Here is a 14,964-nt window from a genome sequence, read left to right as displayed (position 1 = left end):
AATAAAAAAGCACATATACTTGTTTAATCATAAAACATTTAAGGGAACAGACCAGTTTCTTCATTTAATGAAATACATTTCCCTTTATGATTCTAGGTTAGAGTCCACCCTAGCCATGCAGTTGTGTGAGCTTTGGAAGGTAGAAGAGTTACGGAAACCATTATTGTCGAGCAGAGTTGTTGGTAGGCGGATGGACATATGTCAAAGTCTTGGTGGTTTCTGGGTTAAACTTCTGTTAATTGACCTCCGTAATGCTGTAGGCAGCTCAGATAATTGGTGGCAAATTGCCTAAGAATCCTGGGATCATAGCACCTTCTTAATGACCATTTTGAGAACTTGTGTCTCTGGTTCCCCAGGCCAAGAACAGCATTAACTTCTCTGGCCTTCATTCCTTCATTGGTTCAACAGTTGTGTAGTTTTGATTTCTATATTAAAACCCTCAGTACCTGGAAAACCTAGAGTGACTTTTGCTTTTGTTAATGAACCTAACTGATGCATTGGCAGACTGCATTCCAGGTATATGGGAAAGGAGTTCAGGGACCCAAAAGAGACCCATTTAGAGGAGAATGATGATGTTGCTGGGTTGTGTCGTTCCACGTGTATCCTTTCTCTGTTTGGGTTAAAAAAAAAATCTAAGAAATTCTCAACTGAGCGGTCTAATCTTGGTCATCTTTAACTTCAACTGACTCCACTACTTCATGTGTCCTGGCAAAATCGTTGTAACAGTTTAAACCTTTTCTGTCATCTTCAGGATTCTAGTCCCATTGCTTTTCATGGCTAATGAGGACAGCATGACTATTTTGTTGACTAAGAGAACTATGTGTGATTGCAAGGTCTACCAGTTTGGACTGGTGTTAGAGGGACTGGTGTTAGAGGTACAGGTTGAAATCTTAGTATACACTCTCTTCCTCTGAGATTGTAAGGAAATATTAGTGATCAGATGTGAAGGCAGAGGAGTGTAATGGAGCTGGCTTTAAGCTGAATGAAGATGGAATAAAAACAGCAGATCTTTCTGACTTCTAGAAAGACTTCCTCTTTTTTTTTTTTTGAAATGAATAAATCGTTTTGTCAGTATTTATTTGTTGCTTATCTCAGGTTAGAGCAGTAAAGAAGGGTTGGAGATACAATGATAAGATGAAGATTTAGTTGAACCAATACTAAGAGTGATCTAGATAGAAGATGAATGAAAAATAATTTTTAAGAGCCAACTCTTAGTTTTAGTTGGAAGCATTCAGTTCTTGAACTGAATCAGTTTGGCTTCATTATGTTTTCAAGTAGCTATGAAATCAAGGTCTCAGGAATAGAGAGAAAAGAAGGTGGAATTTTTCTAGGCTTCTGAATAACAGTTGGGAAATAGCTTATGTGTATTGAGCCAAGCAAAGAATTTAGAATAAAGGCTATTTTGCAGCAGCAGAATGTGATGTTGCTTGACTAATTGCAGGGTGTAAGTATATTCCATATGTAGTGTATCAGGCATTTAAGAACTATATTAAAAGTACCTTATAAATTTCCTATTTGAACTGAATAAAATGAATATTAATAAAACTTTTGTTATGGCATGATTTTAAAATGAAATTGAAGAAAAAAGAAGCAAAAGAACTATTTAAATTTATCCATCCACCCACCAATGAATCAGTAAAATGTGAAATTGCGTGAATGCTGCTCCTTTCATCATTGTTTTTCTTCGATTACTTAGGAAAAGAAGTCCATCAGTGTCCAGAGATCAGAACAGAAGATACGACCAAAGGGAAGAAAGAGAGGAGTACCCGCAGTATGCTACTCCGGACAGCACAATGCCTAGATCTCCATCAGATTATGCTGATAGGAGGTCTCAACGTGAACCTCAGTTTTATGAAGAGCCTGATCATATAAATTACAGGGACTCCAACAGGAGAAGTCATCGGCATTCCAAAGAATATGTTGTAGATGATGAGGATGTGGAGAGCAGGGATGAATATGAGAGACAAAGGAGAGAGGAGGAATACCAGGCACGCTACCGAAGTGACCCGAATTTGGCCCGTTATCCAGTAAAGCCACAGCCCTATGAAGAACAAATGCGTATTCATGCTGAAGTGTCACGAGCCAGGCATGAGAGAAGGCACAGTGATGTCTCTTTGGCAAATGCTGAACTGGAAGACTCCAGGATTTCTATGCTAAGGATGGAACGACCATCAAGGCAAAGATCTATATCTGAACGTAGAGCTGCCATGGAAAGTCAGCGCTCTTATTCAATGGAAAGAACTCGAGAGGCTCAGGGACCAAGTTCTTATCCACAAAGGACCACAAACCATAGTCCTCCTACCCCCCGGAGGAGTCCAATACCCATTGATAGACCAGACATGAGACGTACTGACTCACTAAGGAAACAACACCACTTAGATCCTAGCTCCGCTGTAAGGAAAACGAAACGGGAAAAAATGGAAACAATGTTAAGGAATGATTCTCTCAGTTCTGACCAGTCAGAGTCAGTGAGACCTCCACCACCAAAGCCTCATAAATCAAAGAAAGGAGGTAAAATGCGCCAGGTTTCATTGAGCAGTTCAGAGGAGGAATTAGCTTCGACACCTGAATATACAAGTTGTGATGATGTTGAGATTGAAAGTGAGAGTGTAAGTGAAAAAGGTAAGCACTGTATTCTAATCACACATTTCCCTGTAATTGGTTAGATAATGGTTTGCTTTTTAGGTTGTATTTCTGACTGAATATTTAATTGTTAGGTATTACTACCTTTATTTTTAAGTTTTTTAATGGTGCTGGTTATGTGAAGAAAATTTCAAGTTATAAAAGTATCTCCTGTAATTTATGTAGAAAAAATATTGATTTTTTAAAAAATTGGTTTTTTGCTATGTTTCTAAAAATTTTCTTGCAGCACTTGATGGCATATTTCAAAATACCTATTAGCTGTAGTTGTAAAATAACATTTTTTGTGCTTTCTTTCAAAAGGAGCAATATGTTTACCATAGAACATCTGAAAAATCGCTCAGTGTAAAGAATGAAATGCAAGCTATCCACAGTCCTTTCCCCCAAATTTAACCATTGCTAACATTTTGTTGTATTTTCTTCCCTTTGTCTGATGCATGTGTATATTACATACTTACAAAGTTGGTATAATACTATATAATTTTGTTTTCTGATTATTTCCAGTTGATATCATATCATTAGCTTCTCTCTGCGCCTTTAGACGTTCTTCAGAAATGTTTTAAATGGCTGCACTACTGTTTTATCATAAGGATGTACCACAAACTAACTATTCATTTATTTGGGGTCATTGCAGTTGCTTCCATTTGCTACTGTAAATGATATTATAATGGTTCTCTTTATATGCAATTTTTTGCCTATATCTCTGAGTATTTCACAAATACATATTCATGCTTTGATTCTTTTAAGTTTTTAGTTCAGATTACCAACCTGCTCTCCAGAAAGATGATAATACTCCATCCTCCTGTCAGATGTGCTTGAGTTTTCAGTCTTGATGCACCAAATTTTTGCCAGTTGAATAGACCACCAAAAAATGCTTTTTCTTTGTTGTTTTAATTAGAATTTGATTGTGAAGATGAATGTTATGTTTACTGGTGTTTGATATATTCTTCTATGAATTGTCTCTTCATTCCTTTTATTTCCTTTTATTTTATTTATTTCTTCATTCTTTTTATTGCATATTTGGTGATTTTTTTTCCCATTCCTTTTAACCATAGAAACTTTTTATTATCCTCAAATCAGTTAAATATTTAACTGTATATTTTCTCATGTTTTTATTATTTATTTCTTTAACCTTTAACTTTTTAATCTTTCTGTAATTTATTTTGGTGTGTGTCAAAATATATAGGATAATCTCTAACATGAATCCCTTGTACCAACCTGTTCCCCCCTGCAATACACATGGTTTTCTGACACCATTTGATCAGTAATCAATTTCTTCATAAGAATCAATAGGAATCAGTAAAGGAATTCAAGAAGGCAGCTAGATATGAAATTAATTTAGAAATTAATACAGAATTCTTTTTTACTGTACCAAAATAATTAGTTAGAAAACACAGATGAAAGGCAGTTCCCATTCTGATCTAAAAACAGAAAATGTGATTTTAAAATAACTAATAAGAAATGAGGGAGGCCTCCATGAAGAAAGCTATGAGACTTCACTGAGTAACATAAAGGAAGTGAGTAGAGATTCATTTTATATTCCAAATTGAGAAGGCTAAATACTATAAAGATACATGTTCTTTCTAAACAATTTTTTGGGGTTAATAACATTCTGTCACAGTCCTAATTGACTTCTTGGAGAATCATATTTCTAAAGTCAATCTACAGTTGTAGGGGAGAAAAACTTAGCTCTTTATTTCTTTTCTTTTTTTATTGACAGATAGTCAGTTTACAATGTTGTGTTAATTTCTGGTGTACAGCATAGTGATTTAGTTATACATACATATATATATTCCTTTTTGTATTCTTTTTCATTATAGCCTCTTACAAGGTTTTGAATATAATTCCCTTTTAACTTTTTTTTTCCTCTATGCATCTTAGTTTCCCTGTCTGGGGCCCTGTAAATTAGATTGACAAAAGATAGATTAACAAGATAAAAACAAACAGAAGTTTATTACCATGTGCATTGGGTATATATGTGCACAGTCAGCTATGAGCAACTCAAATGGGTGGGTAGAATTTAGAATCTTAACAGAAGAACAGTGCATTTTTAGAGAGATGACAAAACAAAGGCAACGGATTTGAGTTTCTAAGACTGCAAATTATGGGAAGGTAAATTTATAGGGATCTAATGGAAAATAAGGGCTAGCTAGTAAAGTTTGTTGTGCACACTCCTCTGGAACTATTTCTGGGCTGATAAGGAGTAATTAACTTTTGTCCTTTCTGGTAGAGTGTGCGTAGGGGACACCTTTGCAAATTTATGTCCATCTTAGGCAAATATGGGGAAGGTAGGGAGCTTTCCCTGCATCTGCTTCTTCTCAGTTGCCTTCAGCTCAAAATAATCCTTATGCAAAGTTGGCATATTACAATAAATAAATGATAAAAACATAGAAAGCACTACAAACCAAGGGGGAAGAGATAAATTTTTCAACAAATGGGCTTGAGGAAAATGAATATACAGTAAAAATTAGAACCTCATTTCATACAAGTTGCAATTAAATTATAGATAATAAGAAAATTGTGTTTATTAAGATATCAAAGTCTATAAAGAGAAACTGTAGATCTTAATCTTATCATGGATCATATAGAAAATTTATTCCCAGAAGCTGTAATACTTCCTTAAGTATATTTAATAATCTTTAGTTTGGTCATTTTCCATATTTGCCTGAACGTATCTATCATAATACATAAGAAAGAAATCGTTTTGTTATCTATAGTGTTTTGGTTTAGATTCTGTTACGCACTTCTGTTATCCTTTGCTAAAGCAATGCCTTTACTTTTACCACATAAAGATGTAAAAAACCAAACAACTGCATCAATCCAGGGCTTGAAAGCTTTTTATATGTAGTATTCTTCTAAGAGCTTATACTTCGTTTCAGGGTTTTGAAGTTACATTATAAAAATCTCCCATAAATAAAAAGCTATATATGAGTTAAAATCCCAGGTAATGCTATTTAAAAATGGAAAGAAACTACACATTTACATCTGTCTTCTCCCCTAACTTGAACTCCTAGTGGACACCGTTAGAGACAGTCCTCCTTCTCATCTACCTAATAATTTATTTCACAGACTATGGCTTCTGCCATATTATATCAGTCGTAATTTAATTCAGTTTTGGAGAAGGACATCTAAATAAAGTAACCTTTTCCTGTTTGGTATTACCCACAATGTGAGGAGAAGTTGTAGCTGTTGAGAAACTGGAATAATACGGGAAAGAGATTAAATTGTGTCGTATCATCATTAGAGTAGCATTTTTGATTATTTGTGGGAAAAATGTCAATCTGATTTGAGAATAAGCTACTTTTAAAGATATCTAACATTGAGATTCATATTCATCCTTAATAGTTAACTAATGTTTGAAAAATTTTCCTAATAATTAAAATAGTTTTGTTAGTGGCATTTTTTTCCTATGTGATTATATGTAGATACATCATTCTGATGAGGATCAACCAACTTTTAAAAGATAGTCATCCCTTTGCTTTATTATCCCCTAGGCTAAATAACTCCAAAGAATGTACTTTACAACTGAGACATATTTTTCATTGTCTTAACTTTTCTGTCCCTTTTCATTCTTGTGCACCTTTCCAAAATATATAGAGTAAATTTGGATTAAGTAATCTAAAGCATTAACCAACACTGCATAGATAGCACCAAGCAACATTACCACAGCAGAAGGGTTCTATGCAGGCTCTTGTATGTCATATTATAGCTTCTACTACAAGGCAGGCTTTTTCCTGATCTTTAAATAATAAAAATTCCGTTGATAATCCACACAGCAAGTTTATAGTTTATTTAAAGTTTTTTTATTTCTCTGCTGTCCTGTTGGCTAACTTTGTGCTGCTGTTTAATCTTCAGCTTTATTGGTGCTTTGGTGGCTTTAGCTTTTCTCTTATTCATTTGTCACTTTGGATAGATGTCATTATTTTAATATACAGAATTTCATCCAAATTTTGAGTAGATGTCATTTCACTCACTAGGTTCTTTCAGTGATGCTGATAATTACAGTCTATGAGTGACCAGATCATTATTTGTGTAACAATAATAGGGTGGTTTTATGGAAAAAAGCATGAGTTTTAGAGTTAAAGAGGAGCTCAAATCCTGGCTGGATCATTCACTAACTGCTTGATCTTGTCCTGTGTATTTAACCACTGCAGGTCTGTTTCCTTACCTATAAATACAATGGTATGTCCATTGTTTGGCAGTTGTAGGGATATTTATCTATATATCTCAGTCTAACCATTTATCTATCATCAACAGATAATATATATAAATATTTTAATATATAAATTTATATAATATATAAACAGTAAGTATTAACATTTTTAGATTATTTATTGTCCTGTGATAGTCAAAGATAGTCAAGATTTCTACAAGACAACTTTCAAGAGTTTTGAACGAAATTATAATCATGGTCACGTGGATTGTGGACATTTACGTTGGTTTCACTTCTTCCAGGATCTGCCTCCTGTTGAACTAGGCTTGTATTTCCAGGCTGAGAAGAATATACTTTTTAATTTGTAACTTTTTTAGAGCCTGTTATTTGCAGGGTGTTGAGTTGGATCTAATGGAAAATATAGAGGAGATGAATGATATTCTTTCTATCTTCAACAAATTGAAAGTAAAATAACTCGCAATATAAGCCCATTGTACTATGGGTGCTATGGAACTTCAAAAGAGAGAAGCATTGGTCATTTCCACTGATTTTACATGATTTGTTTGTTTTATAACACTTATCTCGCAGCTCAGTATGAACAGTTTGCTTTTCATAATGCTATATTGATTGCTTCTCCATATTTTGTGTTGGGTTAGAAAATTGCAATGTTTTTGTCTTTGAATTATGGAGGTAGAGAAGTCTTAGATTGCTAATGTCATAGTATCTCTGAATTTAAATGTTGGACATTTCTCTCAAAGTTTAAAATGTATTTTTTTCATAAACTTTAAAACTGTTGACTTTCCAAATTTATTTAGGATTTCCCTGTTAAAGAAACTAGAGCAGAATTCTCAGTCTTATCAGCAGTGATGCCTTGTTTGTTTTGTGGGGCTGTCTTAATGTCCTGTGAGGTATTTAGCAGCATCCTTGACCTCTATCCACTAGATACTAGTAGTTCCCACCCCCAGCTGTGACAACCCAGAGTATCTCCAGACATTGCCAGATACTTCTTGTGGGGCAAAGGCCCCATCACTACCCCCAGCCCTCCATCCCTGGCCCCTCCCCTTATTCTCCTTCCCTCTTTACTTTCAGAACCAATTGAGAGAGTCATGACTGGTATTTTAAAAAATGGGAGACTGATATAGGATAGAGTAGAAAATATCAAAGTGAATTGCACAGAGTAAAGGTAATTGATGTGTAAAACATTTTAGTGTTGCATGTGTGTTATTTAGGCTCACAATGTAAAATTTATGTTTCATCCTGGGGATCATGGCCAAACATGTTTTAAAGCCACCCCCTTATATCATGACTCACCTGATACTGGTTTTTCCTGCTTCCCCCATCTCCTCTACCTGACCTACCTGAAAAAGTTTCTAAAGATGATATTCAGTGGCTAATTGATGTATGTATTGTAGACATGGTATGTTTTCTGATTTAATATATTTTAATCTTAATATTATAATGCAACATAAAATGTTTAATTACATGAGTATATTGTCAGTCATTTATCCAACTGTAGAAAAGACATCCAGTTTCATCTTTTTTAAGCACTGAGATCGATTGTGGAGACTTTAATTTCCATTGTCTTCCAGATCCTAACCTGACTGATTTTATTTAATTCTTAGGTCTCTTTTTTTTCTTGTAAAATCTTGAGAGACTGGGGTAGTAAGTGGAAGAATACATGTGTATGACAGTCTCCTAAGCGATAAATTGTGAAATGGTTGATGTAATTATTAGACTCTTTAGAGTAGCACAACTCCTTCCTTTTCCTTTTTTTGGGGGGGAAGGTATAGGTAGATATGAAGGTGGGGCAATTTGGTGAACAGACCAGAATAGAAAGAAGGGAAGACAGACTGCAAACCTTCAGGTAGAAGCATGGGTCTTAAAATATTAAACACAAATCCTAAAAGATAGCAGCTTTATACATCTGAGTTTAGGTGTAAATGGTGAAATTTATCTCCTTGTATAATCTCAAGTTTCTTGCAATTTTAAAGTAATTAATCTACTGTGTATGTTTATAATAATAGACTATTGAATTGACAATATACATTAGAAATTTGAGAAAGATTTTGATTTATGATATTTGAGACTAATTAAACATGTGTGGAATTCTGAACCATATGGACTAAAACTATTTTAGAATAAATTATAATAATGGGAAAATTTTTAAAAACTTTACTTACTTACTTTATTACTAAGACTTTCACAGGTAAAATTTTTTAGTTTTATTGCTTTCCTGTATATTCACTTTGTAGGTAAAATAATTTCATGCTAAATGGTTATTCCAATTGCAACATGAGTCAGAGCTTCACTATGGAATTAAAAAAGCTGAAACACATCAAAGTCGCATGTATATAATTAATGACTGTTGTATTATTATGCAACATTATGAAATTGTTTCATCGTGTCTTTTCTAAAAAAAAGTACACTTTTTATGAGGTAATAAATCAAGTTGGAAATACATATTATGAAGCTGATTTCAGACTTGAAATTACATAACATAAATGTAAGCAGATTGAGAAGCTAAACTAACTTGAAGTTAATTTGTAAAATGCATAGCCAGAAGGTAGATTTACAAATGGGAATAAAGGAGAGGTTTTTGTTTCTTGATAAATTGCAACATATAAAATGTTTAAGATGGTAATTCCTTCTAGTTGCAAAAATATTTCCTTGTTAATTATGGATAAAACACTGTGTTAATATTTGCCTAGAGAAAAAAGATTAAAAGATTATTTTTAATGGAAACTAGTACCACCCCCCAAAATACCAAGTATGTACTAAGAAAAAAAATCTTACAGATTTCGTTTTGCAGGAGATTTGAAAAGGTGCTTAACTAGTTGAATGAAAATTAAAAGCAGAATTAAAATATGGACTAATTGTTTAAGTTAGTTTGGAAAATAGGAAATGTCAAAGCCTCTGTTAAATTGAATTAGAATATAGTAGATGATGCCTAGATACAAGTATTTAATAGAGCTTTAAAAATGTAATGATGAAATTGGTTCAATGAATAGAAAAATACAAAGCTTTGTGAAGGACATGCTGCTGTTAACTGCTAAGAGGCATATCAGAGCAAATACCCTAATGGTGTTACAAATGCTGTAATAGCCAGTTAGCTTTGGCTTAAAAAAGTATTGAAGTATCAGAGAAGTTGGGTCTAAGACCATTTCAATATTTTGAGAAATATACAGTAGACTCATTCATTCATTCATTCTTTATTTCATTCAACTAAAATATATTAAATGTCAATAATTGATAGTACTAGAGTATGAAACATGAAGTATAAAAGCATTTTCTGTCACCCTAGAATTGCAGCTTTTTGCAGCAGGAGTAAGAATTTGCTATGAATTTGACTGCATTAATGAAGGCTAACTCATCCAAGAAAATTGTACGTGGGATGGGCTTTTGTTTTTGTTAGCTTGTGCTTCAAGCTGTCTGTTTTTCTTTCTAAAATGTAACCATAAGAAGGGCTTCTTGAGGAAGTATTTGGGGTATGGGGAGGTATGTTTCAAAGCAAAAAGGCAGCCCAAATTATTGCCACCCTTAATCCCATTTTCCCTGGTGCTGCTTATCTGTCTCTTTTTTTGTAGGTAGCTTGGTTGTTGCTCTTTCGGGAGCAAATAAGTGAGCCTGATGTAGTAAGCATGGAATCCTACAGTAAAAGAATGCTGTTAATTCTTTCAACAGAAAAGCTAATAAAATACAAGCAAACGTTTCATTTCGTAGGAATCTAAGATGCTCCTGATACTTCTCTTTTGTCCAAGTCTTGAAATATATAATTTATATTAAGGGATGGATTGTTGAATAAAATAGTATTGAAAATTGTGAACTTTAATGATCAAGATGATATGAACAAGTTAGGCTATATGTAAGATGAAGGACATCAAAAAAAGAAAACTAAAAGAGAATAAGAAGATGTTAAAATTCTGAGTTTAGAATAAAAGGGGTATGAATGGAATACACTGCAGTCTCTTCAAATGAAACAAATTTTAGATATGATTATATTTTACAAAATAGCACACATACTCAGAATTGTGTGTGTGCGCTTGACTGTGCACACAATGTTGAAGGGTCAAGAGTTGGACTGAGTTTAATTTTTTTTTTTCTTACAGATTATTGTAAAAGCCACTTTATTTCAGCATATCCTACTCTATACATATTAGGGATTTTTAAAAGAAAAAATGTATTTCCCATGGGATTACTGACCTTTGCTTTGTAATTAAGGAAACCTCGGTTTTGGGGTGGGGGGCGTAGCTCAGCGGTAGAGCACGTTCTTTTTATGCATGAGGTCCCCAGTGCCTCTGTCAAGAAGAGAAAGGGATACTTAGGTTTTGATTAATCTATAATTTGAGCCTCATATCCTGTTCTTGAGATAGTAGAAGAGGGCAACTCTTCAAATTTTACTGAGGAAACAAGAAATACCTGCTTCTAATTTTAAACTTGATGCATTTTCCCAAAGAAATAATGTTATAAGTGACAATACATTCTATTTTTTTCTTCATTTAAATTTAAGGAGTCAGTTCTAGCAACTAAGCTAGGTATTCAGATCCTCTGGAGTAGAAGACATATGTCTGTTTTTGTTTTGTTTTAATCTGGGAAATTTTCTTAAATTTCACCTTTACTTTTGGAGGATAACTTCTTTGGATATAGAATTCTTGGTTGACAGAGTTTTTCCCCCTCTCTCATTACTTTGTATACGTCGTACCATTTTTTTCTAGTGATAAGAGTCTCACCTTCCTATGGGTCGCTCCTGTGTCTGCAGAGCCTAGTTATCAGCCAGAGATTTGGGCAGAAATTGTGCTAAAATATTTTCAGCTTTTAATCAACCTCTGCTAATCAATCTTTGTGCAGTGTGGGGGACACGTTCAGAGTTCAGCCAGTTTTCAAGTCACTTGCTGGAGTTTCACTTTCTCCCAGACTCTCCTGGGATCTTCCCTGAATAGGGTATAATTTCCCAGTCAATCTGACATGTGTGGAGAGTTTACTGAGCTTTTTCCTGTGGGTCTCTCATTTCCAAGATTTCCCTGTCAAATTTCTGGCTGCTCTACCATTCACCCTATGTGGTACTGCAATCTTAGGCTAGGAAACCTGCTAGTTTTCTTTGTTTCCTATCGGGTTTGCTTCTTCACCCCACCCCAAACCAATAACAAGGTGGCTGGTTTTCCCAGACAGCCCTGCACTGCTGAAACTGTACCAGAAGGGGGTTGTAGGAGCAAGCCCAGGTAAGAAAGTAGCAGACTTCTGTTGTTATTATCTAAAACTCAAGCATTTCCCTCAGGTTTTTATGTGCCTTTGTTTGATTTCCTCAGCCACGCAATTGTCATTGTTGACAATTTCATCCAGGCTTCTACTTGGTTTTTGTGAAGAGACCTAATTGGCACTTCAAGCCACTAAGCCCGAAGTCCCTCCTTTATTATGATTTTATGAGTCTGGAATGCAGAAAAATCTGTGATTTTTCTTCTCCATGGGGGTTATTGAAGTTAACTAGTGCAGTTTAACTCCTCCTTCCCATGGGTAGATTCTCAAGCTTCTGCCCAGTTAGTCAAACCATTTGCCCAAGCCTGTATGTCCACATGTATTCTTACCCATGTCATTTCTCTTTCTACACAAGGTGGACACCCAGGTACACCATCTAAAGCCCTGCCTATTGAGAGGTTTTCTTCACTAATGTCTTTCAGGACCATCCCTGAAAGTCTTCTTTTGGCTGGTGCACACCTGTTGAGCTGATGCATCTGGCCTTTGTCCTCTTTTGCAGGGGAGAAATAATGACCCCTTTTGTGGCCATAGATGTCAGCTAAGGGAGAGACGCTGGTGCAGTTATAGTAGATGATGTGAAAGTTGGGTCTGCCTGCACATTCAGTTTACTTATATATCATCTGGCCCTGCTTAGACTCAAACATGAGTGCACCACATCTGCCTTATAATGGATGGTTGTTTGGCTTGTCCAGCTGTTTGGTTGGTTTAGCCTAACAGAAAATTTAGCTTATGTTGGGCACTTCTGGCTATTTGGTCACTTGATGACTTACGCTCAGATATTTGTCCCTACCAAAGCTGGTAGCATACTTGAAGCAGTTTTTCAAATAGTATATAGTTCTCCTCTGTAGACTGCATGGCTTTCATCCAGAAACCTAGGAGTGTACATTGTGATTCCCCTACTGAGGCTTGCCATAAATTTCTCATGGCATCTTTTCCCCACCGCCGATGCATCTAATACTGTGCAGTCTGTTGCATCATATGGCCAACGTGACAGGGCTGCTTGCTTTGCAGACTGCACTTGATCTAGAGCTTCATTTTACTCTGGGTTCCTTTTGAAGCTTGACAACCTTCTGGAGTTCTTGGTGAAGGAGTATTTACCAAGCAGTATTCCCCATGGTGGAATATGTTGCCTTAAGAAACCAGAGGCTGCCTACCAGCCATTGTGCTTCTTTCTTATTGATGATAGGTTCAAGGTGTAATAATTTGTTCTTTGCTTTGGAGGGATGGTTTTTCATGACCTTAAAAATTTCTCTGATATTACAGGCCCCTGAATCTTTGTAGGATTTATCTGCTACCCTCTGTAGAGCATGTTTCTAAACAAGGCCTCTAATATAATTGCTACTTTTTTCTCATTCATATAGTGAACCAGTAAAATGTTCTTTGGAATGTCCCTGTTGTCTTTTGGGACTGTATTACGATAGAGGCAGGAGGGTTAACATAATCCTGGGGAAGACTGTCAGTATGTTCTCTTTTCCAGCCCAGGAGTATGTGAATGATTTCAGTCCTTGACAGGGGTGGGGAAAATGCATTTTGACAGTTCAGTGTCTGTATATCATATACTTGGGTCCATATTGTTTCTAGGAAGGATACCACATTGGCATAACAACTTCAAGAGAGACTGCTACTTGGTTGAGTTTACAGTAGTCCACTACCATTTTCCAGGATGCATCAGATGCATCTTTTTTTTTTTTTTTTGAGGCCAGACTGGTATAGTAAAAGGGATATACAGTGTGGTATGTGCCTACTCCAGCTCCAGCTGTCCTGCCAGGGGCCCTGGTACAGCACACCCTGGTGTCCCCTGGCCCATGCTCCCTCTAGCTCCAGCCACCCTGCCAAAGTGAGCCCAGCTCAGTATGCCCTGGAAGCCCCTGGCCCAGGCCTGCTCCAGCTTCAGCTGCGAGGAAGCCCCAATGCAGAGTGTCCTGGGATGGCCCTGGGCCATGCACACTCCAGCTCCAGCAGGCATGCCAAAGCTGCCTGGCACATACAGTCTACATAGGAAACCCTCCTACATGGGGCCACGCTGTCAAGACTGGAAGAGGTGGCTGTTTCACCTAATTCATGGAAACAAACACAGAAAGTCAAACCAAATGAGAAGACATGGGAATATGTTCCAAATGAAAGAACAAGAACACAATGAGAATGTCAGCTTGTCAGCAAACAAATAGAAACTTAGAAAATACAAGAGAGAACCAATTAGAGCTGAAGAATACGATAACTGAAATGAAAAATACACTGGAGGGAATCAACAGCAGATTAAATGATACAGAAAACTGGATCAGCAATCTGGAAGGCAGAAGACTGGAAATCACCCAGTCAGAGAGCAAAAAGAAAAAAGAAAATTTTCAATGAGAATAAGGAGTCTCCGGAACATCGGGTGTGCTGACATTCACATTACAGGGGTCTCAAATGGAGAAGAGAGAGGGAAAGGGGAAGAAAACTTATTTGAAGAAATATTGGCTGAAAAATTCCCTAACCTGGGGAAATAAATAAATATCCGGATCCAGAAAGCGTAGAGTCCCAAACAAGGTGAATCTAAAAAGAGCCACACGTCCTGGCCCCTGCCTCCATTAGGTAACCTCTGAAGATCCACACCAGCTTCAAACTCCTGTGGGTTTGGTTGAGGCAACTGTTTACAATTTAACCTCTCTCTCTCTTCTAAGTCTTCCTTGGAGCCAGGAGGGCTCCATATGGCTGCACCCTGGGGAGAGAGCATAACTTCTTGGATAAAGGACTCGGCTAGGAGCGGTGAGCTTGCAGCACTTTGGGCAGCTTGAGGAATGAGTGCAGTTCTGAGGGGGTTGTATGGGTGGTATAAAACAACAGCCACTCAGATTGTGTTGTCAGTGTTGTCCTCTTATTTCTACAAGACGGATGTAACAATATTAAGCATTCTGTACTCATATACTCTTTTGAAACTG

At 36.2% G+C, this 14,964-nt stretch overlaps 1 protein-coding gene across 25 annotated transcripts in view; it reads left to right on the top strand.

Moving 5' to 3' along the window:
• RIMS2 (regulating synaptic membrane exocytosis 2) overlaps window positions 1-14,964 on the top strand; it is a 489,839-nt gene that overhangs the window by 195,333 nt on the left and 279,542 nt on the right. For 24 of the 25 annotated variants that reach the window (XM_032468081.1, XM_032468080.1, XM_032468083.1 and 21 more), the window contains one exon: window positions 1,697-2,622. In XM_032468081.1, coding sequence (XP_032323972.1) covers window positions 1,697-2,622 — 926 coding nt within the window. Of the gene's footprint in view, window positions 1-1,696; window positions 2,623-14,964 lie in introns of those variants that run through there. The other variant, XM_032468073.1, reaches the window with a different exon arrangement.

Source organism: Camelus ferus, chromosome 25 (assembly GCF_009834535.1).
Source record: "Camelus ferus isolate YT-003-E chromosome 25, BCGSAC_Cfer_1.0, whole genome shotgun sequence".
Lineage (NCBI taxonomy): Eukaryota > Metazoa > Chordata > Mammalia > Artiodactyla > Camelidae > Camelus > Camelus ferus.
Note: the sequence above shows the minus strand (reverse complement) of the source record. Positions and strands in the feature narration are given on the sequence as shown.